The sequence below is a fragment of the Pseudonaja textilis genome, chromosome 2, assembly GCF_049901715.1.
Source record: "Pseudonaja textilis isolate UNSWEBS1 chromosome 2, rPseTex1.2, whole genome shotgun sequence".
In the NCBI taxonomy this organism is placed as follows: domain Eukaryota; kingdom Metazoa; phylum Chordata; class Lepidosauria; order Squamata; family Elapidae; genus Pseudonaja; species Pseudonaja textilis.
This window is the reverse complement of record NC_141991.1, coordinates 141,339,059-141,363,056: the sequence shown is the minus strand read 5'-3', so window position 1 is coordinate 141,363,056 and position 23,998 is coordinate 141,339,059. Positions and strand designations below refer to the sequence as shown.

Below are 23,998 nucleotides of genomic sequence, written 5' to 3'. Positions count from 1 at the left end.
AGAGCATGAGTGCAACAGTACTTTATTTTACAAATAAAGGGCTGACCGTGCTTGCCAAGCCTGGAACTGGCTCACAGCAATCAGCAGCCAGTTGGACCCCGCAGCCTGCTTTTATAGCTGGCTGCTGGGAGAACCAACCAATGGGGAATGGGGGAATAACGCCCACACAAAGTGAGTGGACCTGAGTGAGAACTCCTTGAGTCCTCAGGACATAACACCCTTCCCCCAGATGCGAACACGCATAGTCCTTGAGGTAGATGGGGGTTTGTGTTGGCGCCCGGAGCGGCGCAACTCGGGAACATTGTCTGACTGTTCGGTATCAGTCTGTGACGGTTGAGCTGGCATAGTGTCGCCAACACTCTCTCTGGACTGGGCATCCTCGGAAACCACGGGTTGGTTTCTGGGGTCAAGCTCTCGAGGGTTGGATCCGGTTGGTCAACTCTCTGGGCACTGTCGTCCGAGTTTGGGCTGACCGGAACGACCGCTGGCGCAGACTGGTCACTGGGTGCGGTGTGGCTGGGTGGCGGATGAGACGGTTCCCCTTCGACTGGAGACTCTGGATTCTTGTTTGCGAGGTTGCTGAGGCGCCTTCTGAGTTGGTCTATGTGTCTCCTCCAGGCGCGACCATCCTCCAGCCTTACTCTATACGATCTCGGCCCGGTGACGGCGATGACCTCGCCCGGAATCCAAAGTGGGTCCCCAGCGAAATTCCTTGCGAATATCGGCTCCTGTAACATAAAATGTCTAACCCCGAAGTGGAAGCGAGGGGAGAGTCAGGGCAGTATTGTGGGTGCAGTCTATCTAATACAGTCCTCAGGCGCCGGCCCATCAGAAGTTCCGCTGGGGACTTATTGGTGACTGTACAGGGGTTGAGTGCTGGCTCATCAGGAACCGTGAGAGTTTGTGGTGCCAGTCATCTCTGCCAAACCTAGCGAGGGCCTCTTTGGTGGTCCTGACGGCCCTTTCAGCCAACCCATTACTCGCAGGGTGAAATGGGGCTGTGAAAATGTGGCGAATGCCTAGGTTGGCTGCAAAACGGCTGAATTCTACTGATGCGAACTGTGGGCCATTATCGGAGACCAAGGAGTCGGGTAGTCCATGTGTAACGAACAGGCGCGTTAACACGTTGGTGATTGCTAGTGTGATGGTCGTGGATAGCTGCGCCACGTCTATCCACTTGGAATAAGCGTCCACGACCACTAGGAACATCTTTCCATGCACGGGCCGGCCAGATCGATGGGATTCTAGACCAAGGGCGCTGGCGCTCTCCCATCTGGTAGGGGTGGCGATGGGGGAGCAGGACGGGATTCCTGGCAAATGCTGCAGGAACTTACCCAATTGACAATGTCCTCGTCTGAGACCCGGCCACCACACGTAGGCTGCGTGCCAATGCCTTCATTCTCACAATGCCGGGTGTCCCTCGTGCAACGCTTCCAGGACTCGGGCATGCAGCGAGGTCGGAATGACCACTCGAGTGCCCCACAGAAGACAACCCTGCAAACTGGACAGCTCCTGCATGCGAGTCTTAAAGGGTGCGAATTTGTTATCAACATTGCCTCCCGGCCACCCCTCCTCACCCAGTCGAGCACCTGGGCGGCGTTTGGTCTGCCTTGGTTTTGGCGGCGATGTCAAGGGCGGTGATGGGCAGGTCCAACTGGGTGATTTCAAAAATGGCATTGACAGGAGCTGGGTCTTCAGCCGGAGCGGGTAAGGGGCAGCGACTGAGCGCGTCAGCGTGGGATAGGGTTTTGCCCGGGCGGTGGATAAGTTTGTATGAGTAGGCCGCTAGGAAAAGTGTCCATCTTGTCATCTGAGGGAGAGGACTTGAGGTGTCTGTTTGTCGCGGCCAGTAGGCCCAGGAGGGGCTTATGGTCGGTGACCAGTTCGAAAGAAGTGGCCAAAAGGAATTCGTGAAACTTTTTCACGGCTGCAACAACTGCTAGGGCTTCCTTGTCTATTTGGCTGTAATTTCGCTCCGTGGCCGAGGCGTCCTGGAGAAAAAAGCGATGGGGGCCTCGGCGCCATTGGCGAGTCGGTGACTAAGGACCGCCCCAATTCCAAAGGGATGCGTCTGCTGCCAGTACTAAAGGAAGGTTGGGGGGAATTGTATGAGCACTGCCTCTGGCGTAAGTAGTGATTTGACGGCGTTAAACGCCTGGTCTTCTTTGTGCCCCCAGTGCCACGGTGACTTTTTGTCTAGTAATCTGTGTAGGGGTTCGGCTACTGAGGCTTTATGGGGCAAAAAGGATGCATAAAAGTTTAGGAGCCCCAAGAAAGCTTGTAGCTCCGTTTTGGAGGTCGGTGTGGGAGCTTCGTGGATCGCCCTGACCTTGGACTCCAGGGGGTGAATGCCAGAGGCGTCAATTTTATAACCCAGAAAGTCCACCTGTCTAGTGGCAATGGCGCATTTTCTTTTTTTAACTTGATGCCATGCTGTCTGAACCTCTCTAACACTGCTCGCACTCTCTGGAAGAGTTGGGGTCTGTCCCTGGCCGAGACCAAGATGTCGTCAGTAGGGTACTACACCAGGAGGCCCTGTAAAATCCGCTCCATGAGGGATTGAAAAATACCGGGCAACACTTACGCCAAATTGGAGGCGCTTGCATCGGAAGGCACCCCTGTGAGTGACGATGGTCTGAAGTTCCGCTGTTTGGTTATCAACAGGGAACTGTTGATATGCTTGAGACATGTCCAATTTAGCAAAAATACTGCCCGGTTCGAATGTGTGCAATAAGTGCTGAATGACAGGCACGGGGTAGGCGCTAACTTGTAAATATTTATTGATTGTTGTCTTGTAGTCCGAGCAAATTCTCAGGCTACCATCTTTTTGAGGGTGTGACAATGGGCGTCTCCCACTTGGCGAAATCTGTTGGCTCAATGACCCCTTGTTTTAGTAGTTTATCCAATTCAGCGTCTAGTTTTGGTCGAATAGCAAATGGAACTCTACGTGGTTTTAATCTGATTGGGACTGCCTGGGGTCAACGGTGAGCGAGATGGGGTTCCATTATAACACCCCAGCTCCTCGCTGAACACATCTGCGTAGTCAGCGAATAAGGAGTCAGTGTCTGAGGTTGAGACAGCATGGACTCCTGTTAACCCTAGGCCGAGGTGGGGAAACCAATCGAGCCCCAATAAGGTGGGTAGATTGCCGTTAACTACCACTAGAGGTAGGTGGCCTTTAAAAGCTCTAAAACTGACAAAGAACTTGCCTCTGCCGATCACGGGAATGGCCTTCCCCTGGTAGTCCTTCAGACCGAACTGGCATCTCTGAAGCCGGGTAGTAGATAGGCTGGGTGGAGTCTCTTGAGGGTGTTCCACGAGATTATTGAGAGCGCTGACCCTGTGTCAACCTCCATGTGGCACGGTTTACCTTCTAGGGAAACGGAGAGAGAAATTTTACTAACAGAGTGGCAAGTCGCCTGGCAAGGCGGTGCGTGCGACAGTTTAATACTTGCCTCTGTGGTCCCGAGTGCGAGGACGGGGTCTTTGTGCAGCGCTTTGGGGGGCTTGGCAGACTCTCGCAATGTGCCCCCTCTTATGGCAGTTGTTGCAAGCGGCTCCTTTAAACTTGCAGGTGGCCCTTTGATGTGATCCCCCACAGGCTAGGCACAGGGTGATGTGCTTGGGTGGACCGGTGTATTCTTGTTTGGCCCCTACCTGCGACCGTCTGTCATTGGTGAGGCGATGGACATCGTTCTCATCGTTGTGGCCTTCCTCCGCTTCCACCTCTTCGGAATGGACTGGGAACGCTGCTAGCTTGGCGCTTGGGCCCTGAATTTCGGTGGCTGAGTTCGTTGCTAGCTCGGCTGCTAGGGCCTCCTCTACCGCTTGCGAGGTTGAGGTCTTTTTAGCTAGCAGTCGCCTCTGTAGGTTGAGATCCTTGACCCCACAAACTAATTGATCGAGGAGCATGTCCTCCAGGTATGTTCCAAACCCGCAGTGCAGGGCTGCTGTTCTGAGGGCGGCCATATATTGGTTGATGGTCTCCTTACTTGATTGCTTCCTCATTCGGAACGTGAACCTCCTGGCGATTTGTGAAGGCCTGGGAGCGTAGTGGTTTGTGAGGATCTCAAGCAACTCAGACCATGGAACGTTTTCAATTCTCTCGGCGCCACGAGTGCTGCAGCGGTATCGTAAACGGTGGCTCCGCAGTAGATTAGGAAATAGGATTTTTTCCGATGCTCTCCCGCATCCGACAGGCCGACCGCATCGATGTAATGATTGAAAGCGGTTCTTATATGATTCCCACTTCTCTTCGTCTGGTTTAAACGCCGGGAATACTGGATTGGAACTCATGGTGCTGGAACGGCTGGGCTACCTGCGGAAAAAACTCTCTGGGACTACGAACGCTCGTGAGTTACTAGTGATATCAGCTCTGGAGAGGTTTTTGCTACCCTCTCTTTCTCTCTCTCTGGGTTACCACGTTGGCTGCTAGCCGTTGGAGGTGTCTTGATTCACGCCAAAAAAGTGGGCGTTAGTGACTCTCTACAGCGCTGTGCTGTGATTCCTACTGGCTCGAAATTCAAATGACACCCGTTTGAATTTCGCGCCAAGTGCAGAGCGGCTGCGGCTCGCAGCGCTTCACTTTCCCGTGGCGGGCTAACAAGCGGCTACAGACGCTTCTAACTATTTGACTCAGACCGCTTTCTCTGGCTGCGGATCTGCGTTTGCTCTTTTTGATCGCTCGTTTCGCTAGCTGACCGCTCTCTCTGGCTGCGGATCAGCGTTTCCTGTCGCCAGCCGATCGCTCTCTCTGGGCTGTAGATCGGTGGCTAGTGACTCAGCGGTTGCAAGGTGCTTCTGGTAGCCATCCCATCCTCGTCGCCAGTGTTAAGTTTGAGCAATGAGAGGCTGAACCAGAGCATGAGTGCAACAGTACTTTATTTTACAAATAAAGGGCTGACCGTGCTTGCCAAGCCTGGAACTGGCTCACAGCAATCAGCAGCCAGTTGGACCCCGCAGCCTGCTTTTATAGCTGGCTGCTGGGGAGAACCAACCAATGGGGAATGGGGGAATAACGCCCACACAAAGTGAGTGGACCTGAGTGAGAACTCCTTGAGTCCTCAGGACATAACAAATACCTTACTGATTGCAAAGAATTGTAAACAATCCCACAAATTTCCTGTATTAAGACTAGCACAGAGAACTAATTGGAACAAAAGAGAGGTCAATGTAATATTGACAAATGTATTCACTGTTATAGCAGTAAGCAGCTCATTATTTTAATTTGCATTACAGTAATTTCAGAACAGTTTGTAAAAGCAGCCACACACAGATACAAAGTCGTGGTTTGCTTAAGCATTTTTTTTAAAAGTGACATAATTGACTAATTTGGTTTCCTCAAACCAGGGGTGGGATTCTACAGGTTCGCACCTATTCACTAGAACCAGTTGTTAAGCAGTTCGGAGAACCGGTTGTTAGAAGAAATTACTGGCCTAATCCTGTAAGGAAGGCAGGAAGGAAACATTCTGGTGTTGCTTACAGAAACTGTCCCTCCGTTAACCCATTACATTCTTGGCAGGACTAGACTTCCTGTCTTAGAAACATCTCTGGAATTTTTTTCCCCTCCTTTGCTGGTACTTTGCTTGTGTGGAGTAACCATTCAAAGTTACAATGGCACTGAAAAAAGTGACTTATGACAATTTTTCACACTTATGACTGTTGCAGCATCCCCACAGTCATGACAGGCCAGGCGAGGAGATGCATGCCTCGATGTGAATGATATTGAATTGGCCACACCCAGCCAATAACATGACCAAGCCACGCCCACAATCTAAGCCACGCCCTCAGAACCAGTTGTTAAAAATTTGAATCCCGCCCCTTCCTCAAACCAAAAAAAAGCAAAGATCACACTATAGCTTAATATGAACAAAAGTATAGCATAATTTGCAGCAATGAAGTCTAGAAGTGACTGGGATATTTAAAAGTGGCCTGTTCTTATTTTTCCAGGAAAGGACACAGCTGGCAAACCAGGTGCAATTTGCTTATTTAGAGTCAGCCAAGGTTAAGTGAAGGATCCAGCCTAGATCAGAGGAAGCTCATTTAGATGTGTTCAAAATAAAAATAAAATCTATTTAGTACAGATGACAAAAATTTTAAAAAGAACAAGGAAGAAGTAAAATAGTTCAGATTTTATTTTGGCTCCGTTTACTTAGCATCAGTGAAGCAGCTTGATGGCAAAATAATCAGCAAATATTAATTTAGGTTGAATAAATTTCAATTATCCGATGAAAAGCATTCTAGCGGATGGAAGGATCTTGCTAACAGTGTGGTCAAACCTATGTCCATTTATCATGGAGAAATCCTAGAAAAATTGATGAAGGGCTAGACTACTGAATTGAAGAAATTAAATTTTATCTGTCTTTTAAAAGGGAGAAGAGAGAATTACAAACCAGGCAACCTGATACTATTTGGGAAGATTCTAGTTACATTAGTTAGTTGCTCAACTCCTGGTGACTGCATGTGTAAATGCTGACTATCTCATTATGTCTGTAGTAATACCTTATACGTTGGACTGAGGACAATCCTGTCATTTCTCTGATCCTATTCATCCACTTATCCATTGCCTTGCCTTTCCTCAGCTTTACCAAGCAGAGAAGTTTGCTTCAAATTCATCATAGTTGTGTCCAATGATGACCAATGTCTGTGTGTAAAGTCTTAATGTATTTGCTGCAAAACTGTTGAGGGAACACTTAGGAATGTTCCCCCCCACCTATTTTTGTTTCTATTCCAATTCTCTAATTCCTATACCTCTTAACTCCACTCTCTGATGGCAATGGTAAAATATAAATATTTGAATTATCATTTTGTACATATATACATATACACATACACACACACACACACACACACACACACACACATATATATATATATGTGTGTGTATGTATATATATATATATATGTGTGTGTGTGTGTGTGTATGTATGTGTGTGTGTGTATGTATGTGTGTATATATATATATATATATATATATATATATATATATATATATATATTTTTTTTTCTGAGGTTCTCGGGGTATTTGTATGTGGATCTTTGGTTGTTCGGGTTTTCTCCCACGTAAGATTCGAAGTATCTAGGCAGCGTTTGATGAAGTCTCATTCATCATCTTCAGGCTTCTGTCTTCAGCTCTGTGCTTCTCAGAGTGATGTGAGATTGCAGCTGCTTCTTCCTTTTAACTGCTAGTGGGGGTGTGACTTGATTGGGTGGGGGCTTGGCTGTGTTCTGATTGGTAGGGGGTTGGTTGTGTTCTGATTGGTTGGGGGGTTGGTTGTGTTCTGATTGGCTGGAGGCATGTTCTGTTCAGGTGGGGGCTTGGTTGTGCTCAGGTTAGTCTTAGTTGCTGGGGGATTTGAGTTGGTGAGCTGTGATCTTGCTGTTTGGCTTCGAGTTCGTGGTCGTGCTGCATCTTCATAGTGGGTGTCAGTTTGCTTCATGTATGGCTCGGAGGGGTTTGAAGTGGGTAGTGATGCAGCTGCAGTGTGATGCCACCACCACACTTCCATGTATAAAACAGATTCACACCCACTCAGAAGATGAGACACGACCACGGACCAGAAGCCGCACTGCAGTGTCACTATACAGAAGCCTGATGATGGCAGATGAGATTCTGCTGAAACGTTGCTACAACTTTAAAAGCACAACTATAATGATGTGGGAAAATACCCAAACAAAGCTGAATACCATATATATTTGTGTAAATGGTTTACTGCTTTGGGTAAAAATGTCTCTTAAAAAAATAATTTGCACCCATCGCAGCCATTTGCATCTATCGCAACCAATTTAATTCTTAATTTCTCTTCCATCTCAATTTCAATTAATGAACATGAATTTATACAGAAATTCTAGATCTGATATTCCCCTTTCTCTTCCAGCTAGTAGTTTAATTCTGTCTTTGTTAAAAAAATAAACAAGTACAGGACTAAGAGGTTATATCATTAAAAATATTTGTATATCCATATTTTAAATATGTTTTGAATAAATATATTATTTAAATACTGCTTTATTTAAAAATGCACAAGCTACATTATTTTCTAAATTTCTCTATTCGTGTCTTCCATCATTAAAGACATTGTATACTTAAGCTGAAATGGAAGAAGATATAATTACATGTTGGGAACATCCCATCATCTTTTACCTGCAATGCTTAGTGCCCCATTACCAAAATGGCTGCCCATTTCTGAAACCATGTTTTTTATCTGTTGAAGGCTACCCTGCTACGGCAGTTCATAGACCACTTTAGAAGGCTGGAACACCCAGTCAATGGAGTCAATGGTTACTATGATGTCTAATTGTTCTGTCTCCCTTTGCAGACACACACAGTTAGTTGCTAAGGAGTTACGTAGGTAACAGTAGACAAGATCATAAATCAAGGTCTGTGCAAAAAGAGTTTGCTTGAATTAGTCCATTTGTATTTCAAGCAGCAATAAAATGGTACAAATTCCTTCCAGGAATCAAACTGTCAGCCAGTCCAAAGTTAAGGGTTCAAGAACAAGTAAATAAACGAACAAAAGTCACAAGCTGGAATTCTGAAAAGTTGGTTCCAAGGAAGACTGAAGGCAACGCAACTACATAAAACTACATGCAGGTAGCTGGCTGCAATTAATCAGCCCTCATTCTTTGCCAAGCGAGGAGCCTCATTGACTGTCATTGCTCTGCTCCCTGTTGCCTATATCGAGACCTAGGACTTGGGGTTCTCTCTCTTCATCTGATTTTTCCAGCTATCAGGAGATGTCTGTGATTGCACAGCTTCCTCAGATGAATCATGGCTTGAAGATTCCTGAGGCTGACAGTTGAGACCCAGCTGGAAGGTTGTCAAATCAAGTCAGTCTGAATATGAATCATGGCCCATTGACACTAGTACATTTTAGAATGATCACAAGTGCTGTAAAAACTATCACTCTTTATAAACAGAAAGTTGATGGTTTAAAACCCAGCGAAAATGTCATTTTTTTAAAAAAATAACTATTTTTTTCCTTGAGATTCCTATTTTTACCTATTTTTAAATCCAGTCTATACCATTTCACTATTTTTTCCAGTTACCTGTGGTAGAAGGGTTCACCCTAGCTTTGTACCTTGAAAACTGAAGATGAAACCTGTCTCTCATGAGTGATTGGGAATATGATAAAACAATGAACTGTTAGACTTATTTCTTTTAAAAGCACAGGAAAAGACAGGAAGCGGAGGAAATAAGAATATTTTTTTTCTGCCAAGGTTTGAACCAGCAAGATTCTATTTCAAGGAGACTTATAGTCAATATGCTATTACAGACCTCATGACTCTAGAGGATAGAAGGCGACAGTAAAAGATTTTGTTCCGACATGTGTTATTTAATGCTTTAACTTTATATAATACCAGGCAACCCTGTGACCTATTGGGTCATCCTTTGAAAGAAAGGCAGTGCAGTCTGATGTGACCAGAATGATCATTACAATTTTAGGCTAACCATATATTTTTACTCCAATGGTCCCTGATAATCAAATAGTATATATCCTAAATAGAAAAATAATTGCAGTGGCAAATGAACTTCAATAACTCAGTATTTATCTACCTCAACGGACTGGAAACCTTGTATGAATTTTTTGCTTAAAAAATGATTTTGGGATTAAAAAAGATGTGGACTAAGGGGTTAAAGGGGTTTGTATAATATCTAACAGGGAAGGATTACAGAACTGTAAATCTATTGAAGAGGTTGGAAGTCATATTTAATAACTTTTTCCTTTCATCTTTCTTTCCTTTAGAGTGACTTTTATTGTATGTAAAATTCTCAATAAATGTAAATAAAATTGGTTTCTCTCCCAAAATTTATTTTACTATGCTACAGGTGAATATAGAAGCTGAGTAAATTATTGTGACAAACATGACCAGAAGGGGTCAGTAACTTTTTATGAGAAAGTAGGATTTATGAGGAGGGTCAGCTAGGTGGCAGCAGCAAAGCTAAACAGAATCACCTGGTTTAAGATTTAGATGGGAAAGTACCAGAAAAACTATAGCCTAGGTTGGTTAGTAGAGAAAATATAGCAGAAGGCACTGACATAATTAATTCCATATTGTTACAAAAACTAAAACCAACAATCTATATAAACGTGCTCATTAAATCACCAGGAGTCTAGTTCAGTTTGAAGGACTTTATTTTTTAGGTCACCGTAGTGACACAACAATCAGCAATGAAAAGAATGAAAAAAGGCAAAGACGGTGCAAATACAATAGCATGATACAATTAAGTCATGCAAACATGATACAATTAATGTGGAGTTCATTCTATCCAACAAGCTTATGAAGGCAGAGTTTAATGTGTGCAAAAAGAAAATTGAAATACAGTAGATGCAAGAAGGTCCTACCATACCTGAGGTTGCCATCATCAGCTATGAGGACAAAGCAGTGTAGCATTGGCTGCTCATGAAATTGGTGGAAAATATTATAGCAAAAAATATATTTTAATGGGAAGGAAGGATTAAGGAATGCAGAAAATAGAAGTCTTGGTGGTACTTCAATGAATGGTTCAATGTGTTCCAGCCATTGTCTGTAACAGCCAAAGGCATTTATTTCTATTCTCTGCTGGTAGTAACGCTAATGAAAACCAAGGTGATATTAGGAAGCTGGATCAGTATTACAATGCTGCAAAGATGATTGGGAGCAGAGAAGATGTAGGATGGGAAAGAAAAGGGCATTTTATGGGTAATATGACAAATATGGATAATATGATGGCTCACTCTAATTTCAGGTCAAACAGTGCAAGGATGATTTTTTTCCCTTCAATCTGAGGATCACATTTGGCTTTAGGTAGAATGCCCAAATGTTCTTGGAACCAAGGAACCAGAACAGAAATTAAATCTAAAGATAATTCAATACCATGGTATTATTCCCTAAGTATTTAATAGCTTTTCTATTCTGTCACTTTAAGGCTAACCACACAAACCAACTTTTGGAATGGGCTGTACAGGCCACTCCCAAAGCTTCTGTATGCATCTGAGGCACCAGATAGTAGGCTTTTTAATGGAGCATTTGATGGAATATTCCTAAGTCATGTCTGAAAGTTAATTAGTTTCAGAGTTCATGGAAAAAATGTGGAATACAAACTTCAGATAATTTTTAAAAAGCCAAAATTCTTGTACCAGATTTCAAGTAAATAAGATGGTGTTTAAAAACAATAAAATGTGGTCAGCCTTGAAAATTATGCACTTTTGTAAATGTAACCTTTGTGCTTTTTAAAATATATCAACTATGAGTTCTTCAGGAAGAGGAATTTGTCCTAGATGTCCAGAAATTTGTGCGTTTTTAAAATGGCATAGTGTTTCTAATAACATCTTCTGCCCACAGTGCATAAATTATTTTAATTTTTAATCTCTCCAGTCACTTATGTCCTACTTTAGAACCTGGCAGTTTCCTGGTATTCTTGGCTACTTTTCCCATCAGAGTGCACAGCTGACTATATTTGCTGGAACTAGCGAGAGTTCAGAGGTATATTAAAAAACTGGAAGACAGTGGATTCTTTAAGCTTGAATTATATGTCAACATCGGCAGACATCTACAGTACAAATACTGGCCATACAATTTGCACAACAGTTAAACTAGTGGCCCTTGAGATATATTACTTGTTTGGTCTGATCTATTCCATTTTTAGCCTGCTACAAACATTTGGGCTATAAGGACTAAAAGCTGCTGAGAAGATGTATCTGAGTGCTGCCATCTTTTGACCTGTGAATAACAAGCACAGGGAAAATTTGCTATCTTCTAAGATATTGCACTGGAATCTGTGCAAAGGATGGTGTTTGCCACTGTACAGTTTGGTAAACTCAACTGGATCTTTTGGAATATTTTGTCTTCAAAGTCTATCCTGCTTAAATCGAGATGCTTCAGACTGGGGAGTGACTGGCAAACCATTAAAATGGTTTCTGGAGAAAGTTGACTGCAGTCTCTCAAACAAAGGGTCCTTAAGTTTGGTAAACCACTTAAGCAAAGAAGACCTGTATCTGTCAAAGAATTACTCCTGAGATCTAAATGATGCAGTTGCTTCATGTGGTGCCCAATGAAGTACATGGCTGAATCACCAATGCTACAATGGCACAAGGCAAGGTGCTGAAGGTCTTTCAGATGTGGTCCTACTGCCTGGATCCCCACGTCTGTTATACGGTACACTTCTGAAAGGATAAGAGTCTTGAGAGTGCCCTGGGTAGCAATATTCAATAGGTGCTGGTTGGAAAAAGCAGGGACATTCCAGATTGAAAGTTGTTGGATTCTTGGGGAAGTGCAGGTGGTCTCTGGAACTTGGAGCCAAACAAAAGGGATCTCACAACATCTCAGCTCCAGGGTGGTAAGAGAGGAAGGCATACAGCCATACTGGAATGAACGGAGGTCTAGTTCCATCAAGCTTAATTGGTGGAGTTTGGGACATTGTTTGCCCAAAGCCTGCAGCAGTGCTGAGGTAAGTACTTCTTGTTTTCGAAAGGAGAAGAGGGAGCCTCGTAGCTTCAGAGTCTGCAAGCTGCCTTGGAAGTAGTTCCGTAGAAGATGCCATAAGATCTTGGAGGATATCTAAAGGGAAAGGAAAAACAATAGAATTGGCAACTGGAAAAGAAATATTGGAATGCATATAATTACTGAAAATTATAATTGGCATAGAAACAAACTTAATTTCTAAGCCTATGATCACAAACCAGGTATGAAATAGCTCAGTGCATCAATAAGTGGATGAATAAATAGGATTAGGCTAGGCAGCACCCAAATGTTTAGCCTAAACCTTAAAAAGTTGTATAACTTTTTAAATAAATATGGGTTTAGAGAATGTTGGGAATTGTAGTTTATCTGAGGGGTCTTTGGTGTTTTCTGAGGTTGCTTGTTTTCTTGCAGATGTTTCATTACCCAAACTAGTAACATCAGCAGTGCTAGTAAGGAGTTCAGTTTATATTCTGGTGGCTTGCCCTTGTCAGTGTTGCCACCAGAATATAATCTGACAGCAAACTGCACTCCTTACTAGCATTGATGATAGCAATAGTACTTAAGACTTATATACTGCTAGACAGTGCTTGACAGCCCTCTAAACAGTTTACAGAGTCAGCATATTGCCCCCAACAATTTGGGTCCTCATAACGTTACCAAGTTTGGGTAATGAAACATCTGCAAAACAAGCAAGCTCAGAGAGCACCAAGGACACCTCATATCAACCCTGAGCTACAAATACTCACCTTTATTTGTAGATTATTTAACGTATGGGAAAAACCTTAATTGGATAAGCGCGTGTTATCACCAGAATAAGTTTATGGTTAAGCTGACACAGATTATAGAACAGACATCATGAGGATTACTGTAATGTTCCGATCTCCATGGCCAGAAAAACATCCAGGTCTTTAAAGCTTTCTAAAAAGCCAGCAAAGTCAGGGCTAACCGAGTCGTGACATGTATGATGTTCCAAAGGGATCAGATACACTCTGAAAGAAAATACCTCTTTCCTCAGTCCTGTCTGATATATTCCTCACTCAACATGACCTGGAACATGCCCCTCCTATTGGACCTGATGAGGCAGGTAGAAACAATCCGACAAAACTGGTTCCATGAATAACTGACCCCATGCCATGAAGGGCTTTATGGGTAACAACCAGCACTCTGAATTGCACCTAACAATATATTGGGAGCCAATGCAGCTCACAGAGCAAAGGTGCAACATGGATGTATTGAAGTATGCCCATGACTGTCCGTACTGCAATTCTGGACAAGTTGCAGCTTCTGGATGTTCTAAGGTAGCACATATGAATAGTCTATTTGGGTGGTGACCAAACTCTTGGGTGGCTATGATCAGTTATCTCCTAATCCAAGAAAGTGCACAAATTGTGTGAGAGCCCTCTAGGCTACAGCTGCCACCTGTTCCTCAGACAAGAACCATAATCCAGGAGGATCTCCAAATTTTCAATTTTGTTTAGGGTTTTGCCACACCCATCCAGAAGTAAAGATGGGAAATAACAGAATCCAAGAGCCCTTAAAACCCTAAGCAACTCAGATTTAATAAGTTTGAATTGAAGCCTGTTTTTTTCCCCAATTAGATTCCTACAGACTCAAATAATGAGGCAGAAACCATGGTCTATGGCCTGGCATCAGTCTGTAGCCTCCTATTCTACGGAAAATCTACCCTCCATGGAATTGGTCACTAGGTTGGGGGCCACTGCACTACAGCATCACATTGATTTTTCTTTTGTATTGCATGATATTCAAAGCCATATGGAGAAGCAAACATTTATTTAATCCCTTTCCAGTTTTGGATATATAGCTGAAAAGTAGTATGGCCACAAAATGAGCTGCTTCGACAATAATATTAGCTTTACATTCTTTCACATGTACGAAAAAAATGCACCATCATGGTCCTACTTCTTATGATATATAAAATTATGTTAATAACATCTTTGGAAACCTAAAGGACAGTTGATCAACTGATCAAGAGAGTGTTTATTTACTATTTATTAAGTAAATGTATTAAGTAAATTAACCAATTTTGTTGTATACCTGATGTACAATGACAATAAAGGCTTTAAACTTTAAATGAATTAAAATAAATGTTAAACTTATTACTATTTATTGAACTTATGTAAGGCATAATTAAAAGACTCATTAGATTACCAATAGTTGAGAGTAAGCAATAGCTGAACTTAAACATCCCCAGCAGGAACTAAAACAGCAAATATAAAATAACATCAGTAAATCAGAATTTAATAAAATCAAACAAAAACACGAGATATTCTATCATTCACCATTGGTCCTCTGGAATATTTCAGTTTTCAAGTATCCAGGAGGTCCATAATTCAACCTGATTTTCAGAGGGAGGTATTCCAATGTTTTAAACTTTGTATCAGTGGCATCTATGTGATGTGTGACATGTCAAAATGGCAGACAATGCATTTTTTTGCAAACCTTGCCCCTTTTAAACATTCATATGAAATTGATGGCATGCATGTACTAAAAGGATGGGTTGCAATGTTTCCCTGGCAATGGTGCCAATTTCAATCTCTTGTGCAGAAATGACTGCATTCTATAGTTTAAACCTGATCAGGTTAGACTTTTGGTCTGATAAAACCTTGCCATTTGTGAATGTACCTCTTATTTATCACAACTAGAATAAAATTATATCAAAATATAGATAGAACATTGCTTATAATAAAGCATGATACGTTACGCAAATTAATATTCATTTTGCCAGAAATTCTACTTATTACATCACTGTGAAAATGTCTTTCTTTTAAATTGTAAGTATATTTCTTGTACTGCGTCTGACCTGGGTCACTTTCCTTGTTCCCTGCCATGCCTTTCCCAAAACATCTACCTCCTATTTTCAGAACTACTTGTTTGGTAAATTTATATAGCCGCCCTTCCCACATATGCGACCAAAAGTAGTTAGGCATTTCTGACCCTGCTGGAAGAGAGATCCACGTGTCGCCACAAGAAGTGGTCCCGCACCAAGCGACGCCACCTTTTGCAAACTCTGCAGAAAGAAAAAGTTTGTTAGAGCAGGCACGCTCCCCTAAAGGAATTGATCAAGACGACCCGGACGGTTGGTTTCCTCCCCTCGCCCCGCCAGGCATTCCTACATGGATGTCACGGGAGCTCTCTGCCCCTTGCGCAAAGCGTTTCCCATTGATGCGTTGTTTCGCATTGTGACGAGTTTAGCCCCCGCGCCACAGGCACAGCGCCCGGACGCAGTTATCAATCGGCGTTGGACCAAGCGCTACGCATGCGGCCGATCCTATCCCGAAAATAGGACTGTCGGAGAGCGTAGTTGACGTTCAGAGGAGGAGGGTTCCCATGGAAATGGAGAACGCGAGGCGGAGCCGACTACTACCTGGCCACGCCCACTCGGTCACGCGGCGGCAGCCAGACCACAATCTGGAGCAGAAGCGAGTCCGGGAGAGAAGAAAGAGTCGGAGGGGATAGCGCGGCCATCATTTATTACAAGCGTATCTTCCCGAGGTATAGAAGAGCGGCAAAACTGTTGGCGGAAGGGGTTCGTACAACTTCCGGTTTTCAGAGTGACCTCGGCACTTCCGGGTTGGGGAGCCTGGATTGTTTTTCTGCGACGAGAATTCTCCATATTCCGCTGAGGGGTTGTGGTGGCTCAGATTCCTCGGTGTCAAGGAAGCCTCCTCCGCGGTGAGACGGGCTCTTGCGCGGGGAGCGGGGACACGTTGGTGGTTGGGCCTGGTCGTTGAGGGAATCATGCTTTCCTTCCCACCTGTCCACGCCTCAGGGACTGGGGCTTTGTTAGGCTTCCGCGTCTGGTACACGGAGGCTTCTAAAGCAGTTGCAGAGGGGGAGTTTCAAGGTGTGTACAGTATACCCTATTTAGCAGAGTTCGTCAGCCTTGACTGCTTGAGGATGCTGGGGGATTCTGGGAGTTGAAGTTCACACATCCAAGCAGCCATAGGCTGAGAAACGCTGAGAGACAGTGGCCATTAAGCTGGAGAACTCCCGTTCTTCCACTTAAAATAGGTTTTAACTTTATTCGGGGTTTACATCAGACTGCCGGTTACTTTTTGTTGTTGTTGACGTTGATTGTTTTGTTTAGCTTTCTAGCAGAGCCGAACGTGAAGATCAAGATGATTGAAGTGGTTTGCAACGATCGGCTGGGCAAGAAAGTTAGAGTGAAGTGCAAGTATCCGAGACCAAAGAAACCGCTTTGGGATGGCAATTGTTTCCCTTTTAGCCGATCTTTTGGGCCGTGGAATGGCAAGAAACGGATTCTAGATTAAAAACTATGTGTTGTGGGTGCCATTAATTTGAGTGCAAATGTGGCTTAGATTTTTTTTTGCTTCTGTCTGATGTTGTACATACAGTGGATGTAAAAAATGCAACCAGGTTATTGTATTTTTTTTATTTCCCCATAAAAATTCATCTTGGTTTTTTTTTAATATCTCAAAAACCTGGCATTTGAACAGGTGTGTAAACTTTTTATATCCACTGTATTTCCCCAGACAAACCCAGATAAGGGGGATCTGTTGCTTTGAATTTTTTTTCACTGCATAACCACATTATGAGATGGGAATCTTAGGAATCTACAGGAATCTCCAATTTGGAGGTGAAAAATGTGTTGTGCTAGTAGCATGGGAAATTGATGGAGAGAGATGAATTCTTTATGACTGCTTTCTTTGGGTGACTAATCAATCGCTTAGCAACCATTCAAAATTACAATTATGACCTGCATTCAAGGTTCCAACAGCCATTTACATCCCCCCCCAAATACAGTCACATGACAGCAGTTTGGATGCTTGGCATCTGGCCCACATTTATGGCTGTTTGTGGCATCCTGTGGTCACAGCACCACAATTTATAAAGTTTTTGGTGGAAACCGGCATTAACTTCCAGTTCCCAGCAAAAAAATACCCCAATGGGTTTGCTTAATGACCTCTGCAAAAAGTAAAATCAGGTGTGATGTGATGACCCATTTAACAACTGTCACAACTTATGACCAGAATTACAGGCTTTGTTATAGTCATAAGTTGAGAACTACTGTATTAAATATATTTGGCTTAAGCAGTTCCTGAAAGCATTGAAAGCAGCGTAGCTTCAGTGCTTTGTCAGCTCAAGGAAGGAGACGGTTATCCATCATTTTTAACAATAGGTTCATATATAGGGGTCCTCAAGTTGGATGTTCTTAATCCAGGGATTGTCTATAGTCAATCATGCAGATATATTTGTGCATAGTTTTGAAAGTACAAATAAAAGTCCTTTGATCATCTGTTTTTGTGAGCAATGTACAGTATATCTGCATCTGTCTCCCATTTCACACTATAAGAGTTCAGTTGTTTTTGATAAGCAGTTGTGCATAACAAATAGCTTATTTAGTGCTTACTATAAACTAGGCCCTATTTTCTCATTCATTTCTTTAACCAATATTACTGCTCAGCACTGATGATTGCATCAGGGATCTTAAGAAGCTTATTGCTGCCCAGACTGGTACTCGCTGGGACAAGATAGTTCTGAAGAAGTGGTAAGTAGACTTTCCAACTTACTTATAACATGCTTTGAATATAACTCCTCATAGTCAGTCAGATGGTTAGATTGGATTTGGCATATTTATTCACCCATCAAATCTTCCAAAGACCTGATAGGCAGATATTGTTGTCCCATGGTGTTAAAATTATTATTGCAGAATGTAAGATGTTCCAGGTAAAGTTCTTTTTTGCAATTGATGATTTTGACATACTATTATACCATTTTACTACATAATTTAAGACAGCAAACATATATAAGTTTTCTGCCTTTTATTTTCCCCACAACAACGACTTTGTGTGGTTAGTTGGGTTGAAAAAGAGTTACTGTCCCAACGTCATTTAATTTGTTATTTTTAAACCTGTTTTCTAGGCCGTATGTTAAGCTCTACTCCACACTGGTTCTGTATGTATAGCTTAAAGACTGGGTAGCAATCAACCAGCAACGGCAAAAGAAAAAAAACACACACTAAGATTTACAGTGATATCCTCTGCTGATAATTCATTTCACAATGTAGTCATAACAAAGAGAAGTTTCTCTACTTAAAAGGAAGAGAAAGAATATCTGAAATTCATTTTGTAGAAATTTAGTTACAACTGGTTGCTAAGCAACCTTTCAAAGTTCTGATTGACCTCCCCAAGACTACTTACATCCTGTTTTTGAAGTTATGGCTGATGCATCTCCCCTCCCTCAGTCACATGAATAAAATTCTGGCACTTGGCCATCTGCCTGCCATTACAACTGATCACAGGGATGCTGCAGTGCTCTTATCATCTTACCTCCCTCCTGCCCCACAGGGTCCCTTCAAGCCTTGGGCCTGCTTCTCAGCCTGCTGAGACTCACCTTCCTCTATACTCCTGTCACTGATTAGTGACATCTCTTCTGCTGTAGATCCATGATGGCGTGTGCCAGAGGTGGCATGCAGAGCTCTCTCTGTGGGCACACGAGCCATCGCCCCATCACAGCTCTGCTGTGCATGCATGCCGGCCAACTGGTCTTCAGGTCTCTGCTGGGCATGTGGGGGGGCATGCATGTGGGGGGCGAGGAGCATGCAGAGGGATGCGCGTGTATTGCATTTGGGGGATGCATGTTCACGCTTTGAGCACTTGGTGCCGAAAAGGTTAGCCCTCACTGCTGTAGATCTCAAAATAGCTATTGTGCTGTGTGGCTGTTTTTACCCAGTGCGTCCTGGAAATGGCCACCAATTTGGGAACAGCTGCACTTAATTGGGGCTGTTCCGAAATAGTGTCTGCTTCTGAAATGGAGCCATGCGGCTTCCGTTGTGTAGGAAAGCCACACACTGAAGCAATGGTTTCTAGAAGATCTACAGTAAAAGGCAAGTGACTGATCCGTGACGGGACATGGGAAAGAGGATGTGGGACCCAGCAGGGTGGGAAGCAAGCCCAAGCCCTGCAGAGACTGATAGAGCAAGAAAGCAAGCCAGAGGTTTGCAGCGACCCAGAGAGGCAGGAAACTGAGCATGGGACGAGTTGGAGTAGAAAAAGTCCAGGGCAGGCCACTTGTGAGCTGAGCCCGTTCTAGTTCTCCCAGGGCTTCCATGATCCTGTTCCATTTACTGGCCACATCAGGAAAAGCATGGATGTGCCTGGCTTAATGGTTCCATTACAATCATAGGTCAAGGACTATCTCATAGTTCAGGAAGAAGCCACTGCAGTCTGTAATCGATTGTGAACAATATTGTAAAAAATCGTAACAAACTGAGATTCATGCTTGAAAGAGAAACCTTGAATTGTGACTAGCAGCAGATTGATAATCTGTATAAGTATTTAAGTTGATACAATTTGATGAATGAGTTCTTTTACTTTGGAACAGACCAAATTTGTGATGGCCCTCAAGAATGCCAGCTCTTTAATGCTGATTGGCCTTCATTTTATTGTTGTGATTGTTTATATGGGCAATCTTCAACTTATGACCAGTCCCTTACCGGCTGTTCAAAGTTATGATGAACTTACTTTATTTACATATGAGCAAGATTTGAAGTTATGGTGGTTCTCCTTCCCCCATGATCATATGAATGAATGGCCACTATGAAAACAGTCATAAAATCAGGTCTGTTTTATGAAGATCACAACTTATGGTTGTGATAGACAAGCTCCATTATAGTCATAAGTCAAGGCCTGATTATATTGATTGTGATAATTACTGAGGTGGCAGAATGTAAGTTTTTAGGTATCACCCTGAAACAAGATCTAACATGGGGGGCAAATACTTTAGCCCTAGAAAAAAAGGCTCATCAACGACTGTATTTTTTAAGACTTTTAAGATCACAACAACTGCCAGAGAGTCTGTTGGTTGCCTTTTATCGAAGCTCTATAGAGAGCATTTTATCTTATTGCCTCTGTGTGTGGTTTAGGAGTTGTACAGAGGCGGAGAAAAGGGCACTTCAAAGAGTGATAAAAAGGGCACAAAAGATCAGCGGATGTCCTCTTCCCTCATTGGAGGAGTTGTATAACATGGGATGTAGAAGGAAGATACAAAAGATCTTGAGAGATCCTTCGCATCCAGGCCACTCGTTGTTTGAGATCCTACCATCAGGAAGACGATAAAGAGTGCTGAAAGCCAGGACAAGTAGATTTAAATATAGATTTTACCCAAGTGCTGTGATTAGGTTGAATGCAGAGTTATGAATCTGGTGGTCTTAACATATATATATATCCTGGTTGTACAGTTTTTAATTGTTATTTGGTTTAATTTGTTTTACATTGTTATTTGTATATGTCTTTTGGTGTTGTTCAGTTGTATGTTGTGAAAGAGCACATTTCGTTGTTCTCAGGTTTCTGAGTACAATGACAATAAATTTATCTTATCAGTTATTTTTTATTGAACTGTGTAACAGCTACAGGTATTATTTTTATACTTATATTTTTATATATATTATAGGTATACAATTTTCAAGGACCATGTGATGCTGGCAGACTGTATCCTTTAAAAAACTGACAGTAATGAAGAAAATGGTCAGATGACTAGAGGAAAGAAATGTGACATTTTAAATTTTCTTTAAAATTATCTCTCACTTACTTGCATGATTTGTTATTTTGGGGGGAGGCATTTAAGTGTCAAATACCAAATCATTATTCTGTGCATATTTAAAAACATCATCTTAATTGATTGTATCCACTTTTAGATATTTCAGACATTTTAACATGCATATACTGTAAATAGTATTTACGTTTTCCACATAATGTTTTGATGTTGAAATATTCCAACCTCAGAATGTCTTGTTCAATTGTCAAAACATTTACGCCATCAAAACATCCATTTCAAGTACATTGAAAGTGTTCTGCAAATTGACTGTTTTATCTTTATCAGCTTCTGAGGTTGAACCACTTTTGGGATATACAGAGCAGCCTATTTTAAGATCAGAATATTTCAGCCTCAAAATTAAAGATACGCTGGACTGTTTTGAGGACTAAATTTTTCAAATAAGGCTTTAAAAAAAAACATATATGAAACAGCTTTTTTCCGAACATAAAGAACTTCTGAAATGTTCAAAATGAGACATGGCATGAAACTTTGTACTCAACAGTTCAATTTGAAAATTAAGGCTTTCTAGACTTCTGTCATTCCCATTTCCCACACCTTTTCCATTCAGTATGTTTCTTTTATGAGCCCAGAAACCTCAGCAATATAAATTGTTCCAGTTTTTATCAAGCCTTTAAGACATAAATTGTTTGAAGGATTCCATATGCCATTTTTGGGGTCATTTTTAGGAATAGGCAGTTCTGGTGGTCTAGAGGTGGAGCTCTCGCCTCACAATCAGGAGTCTGTGAGTTTGATCCTAAGTAGAGGCTAATATTTGGAATAGACTCTCCTGCTCGAGCAGGGGGTTGGACTAGATGGCCTCCAAGGTCCCTTCCAACTCTGTTATTAAATGAAAATTGTGTACCTTGTTGCTTGATCCCCACACTGTTCTGTTTCTCTTGAGCTTTGAAAGAAATGGAAATGGTAGATCTTGATACTAAATTGATAAGTGCACTACCATTCTTTGTCTCAAGAAAATAGAATTGGGCTTTAAATCTCTGAATAACTGGGGAGAAAAGATAATTGGGACATTATACAAATATATATAATATTATAAATATATACGTTTGCATATATCTGAACCATATTGACAATATTTCCAAAGAGTGGTCACTTTCAAATGATGTTATTTTCAAAAGCTGAGCCTATTTATAATTAGTACTTGTTAATATTTTCTTGTAAAAATTAACCTTAACTCCTTATTTTCAGATGAAATCCATGATGGCATGAATCTGGAGCTGTATTATCAGTAGTGTTTTGGTCATGACAAGTAGTATCTTTGCTGTTTCCTTGTTCTGAATTTCTCAGTCTATAGATGGGTTACTTTGTGGCTTGACATTAAGTCAGGAATATTTTCTCCTTGATGGCAATAAATCAGGAAACCCATATTCAAACCTTGTTTTAAGTATTTGTATTGAATAAATGTGATTGACACATGTGCTCTGTCTTTCTTAAGAAATATTAACCATGGTGTTAGTGAATGTGACTTTAAAAATACAGCTCTCAGGAGATAAGCAAGAAAGGTCTGTCCCCCACCCCCCCCATACAGTTTCACATAGCTGACAGCTAATCTTGAAAAAAAAATGCCCTAAATTACCATCATTTGAATTCAACATGACCTCCATATTTAGTATCATTATGTTACTGAGTATTGTTCATTCAATTATCCAAGGATGCAGAATTATTGGACAAATTTAATAAACATATACAGTAGTTGTTGTTGATGACGATGCAATCTGTCTTCCAGGTAATTCAATCCTTCAGATCAGCTAACCATGATTTAGGACAGATCAAATAACCTATGTAACTGCCAAGCAAAAGAAGGCTGATTAAAAAATGAAATCAATTTTGTAACATGATTTCCTGGCTCAAGGGTTAAGCCTGTGGCTAAAAAAAAAAAGGTTTCCCCCTTCTCTGGAAGTTAGGTGAATTTCACAAGAGAATTAAAACCAGTCTCAAGTCTTAACATGCCTTTTTATCTTTGGGTAATTACAGCAAAAACAGCACTGGAAGAATTATAAAATTCTCCTAATATCACATTATAAAATTATAAAATTCTTATAAAATTAGGAGAATTATAAAATTCTCCTAATATCACAGCTGAAAGCTGAACATAAACGTTTAGGCAGAAAAGACATGTTGGTTTGCCCCTAATTTAGAGGAGTTCTGATATAGATATTAAGCTGAATAAACCACACAATTTACTGTGTGCAGTGATTATAAATGCCAGAAATATTAACGAGAAGAAACTAAAAACCAATGCTAAATGTTGGTTATCCTTTTAAAAATAGCCATTTTTTTTCTGATAATCCCTTCAGTCTCCTCTTTCTTTACTCCTTCCAAGTTTTTGAACGTTCAACCAGTTAATTCTGTGGCTGTTGTGGAGATGGAAGGTACCCTCAGTTTCCATTCCCATTTTTTGGGTTAATTTTCCTAGATTTCTGCTGGTTTTCAAAAGAACAAAGACTCTTTAATATGGAAAAGGGGGTGGGGTGGGTGGGTTGCAGTGAGTCTTTCTTTGCTATTGGTTCCAGGATATACAACTATCTCTTGTGTAGGTATATTTTGGGGAAGTCTGAATTCTGGCAGCTGGCAGGGGGAATTGGTGCTGAAATTGTGATGTTGTAAAAAGTAGGCCAGCTGCTCACCAATAGCTTGTTGCATTTAAATAGGAAAGAGGGCTGGCTGGTTCCTGTACTCCTCAGAAAGAACAATGTCAGTTTAAAGTCTGGCTTTAGGCCTAATACGGGAGAGAATCTGCTTTGGTTTCTACTGTATGTGATGATCTTACTGAGGGAGAATCAGGAATATAATTCTGTTCTCTTTGACTTTGGGGGCATTGGATGGTATCTTTCTGAACCAGCTGTTGCATTGCATATATTGTATCCAGTGATTTGGCTGGTTGTTTCTAGAAATAAAGACTAGACAAACGTTGGCCCATTGGGTCATTTCAGTGAGACTTCCTTATCTAAACCAATATAGA

At 41.9% G+C, this 23,998-nt stretch overlaps 2 protein-coding genes across 4 annotated transcripts; one reads left to right on the top strand and one right to left on the bottom strand.

The window, feature by feature from the left end:
* Positions 1 to 10,115: 10,115 nt before the first annotated feature.
* Positions 10,116 to 15,961, bottom strand: FBXL12 (F-box and leucine rich repeat protein 12). 2 transcript variants are annotated; one of them, XM_026713719.2, is made up of 3 exons: positions 15,827 to 15,961; positions 15,397 to 15,469; positions 10,116 to 12,537 (listed from the first exon to the last, which is right to left on the bottom strand). In XM_026713719.2, the coding sequence occupies exons 1-3, from the start codon at positions 15,928 to 15,930 to the stop codon at positions 11,737 to 11,739; spliced, it is 978 nt and encodes a 325-aa protein (XP_026569504.1). In that variant the 5' UTR covers positions 15,931 to 15,961; the 3' UTR covers positions 10,116 to 11,736. The 2 variants fall into 2 exon arrangements, with proteins under 2 accessions (XP_026569504.1, XP_026569505.1); XM_026713720.2 differs by lacking the exon at positions 15,827 to 15,961 and adding an exon at positions 15,576 to 15,818.
* Positions 15,855 to 22,451, top strand: UBL5 (ubiquitin like 5). 2 transcript variants are annotated; one of them, XM_087925526.1, is made up of 5 exons: positions 15,855 to 15,988; positions 16,550 to 16,636; positions 17,888 to 17,971; positions 20,875 to 20,912; positions 22,225 to 22,451. In XM_087925526.1, exons 2-5 carry the CDS (start codon positions 16,581 to 16,583, stop codon positions 22,266 to 22,268), a joined length of 222 nt encoding a protein of 73 aa, XP_087781652.1. In that variant the 5' UTR covers positions 15,855 to 15,988; positions 16,550 to 16,580; the 3' UTR covers positions 22,269 to 22,451. The 2 variants fall into 2 exon arrangements, with proteins under 2 accessions (XP_087781652.1, XP_026569508.1); XM_026713723.2 differs by having other exon boundaries at positions 15,978 to 16,134.
* Positions 22,452 to 23,998: the final 1,547 nt, after the last annotated feature.

Coding starts and splice junctions, on each gene's coding strand:
- FBXL12 (XM_026713719.2), bottom strand. CDS start 15,930: ATGATGGCCGCGCTATCCCCTCCGACTCTTTCTTCTCTCCCGGACTCG. Junction 15,470..15,826: donor GACCGAGTGGGCGTGGCCAG/GTAGTAGTCGGC, acceptor TTCTTTCTGCAG/AGTTTGCAAAAGGTGGCGTC. Junction 12,538..15,396: donor TGGATCTCTCTTCCAGCAGG/GTCAGAAATGCC, acceptor CTTTCCCTTTAG/ATATCCTCCAAGATCTTATG.
- UBL5 (XM_087925526.1), top strand. CDS start 16,581: ATGATTGAAGTGGTTTGCAACGATCGGCTGGGCAAGAAAGTTAGAGTG. Junction 16,637..17,887: donor AAAGTTAGAGTGAAGTGCAA/GTATCCGAGACC, acceptor ATTACTGCTCAG/CACTGATGATTGCATCAGGG. Junction 17,972..20,874: donor AAGATAGTTCTGAAGAAGTG/GTAAGTAGACTT, acceptor TATATATTATAG/GTATACAATTTTCAAGGACC.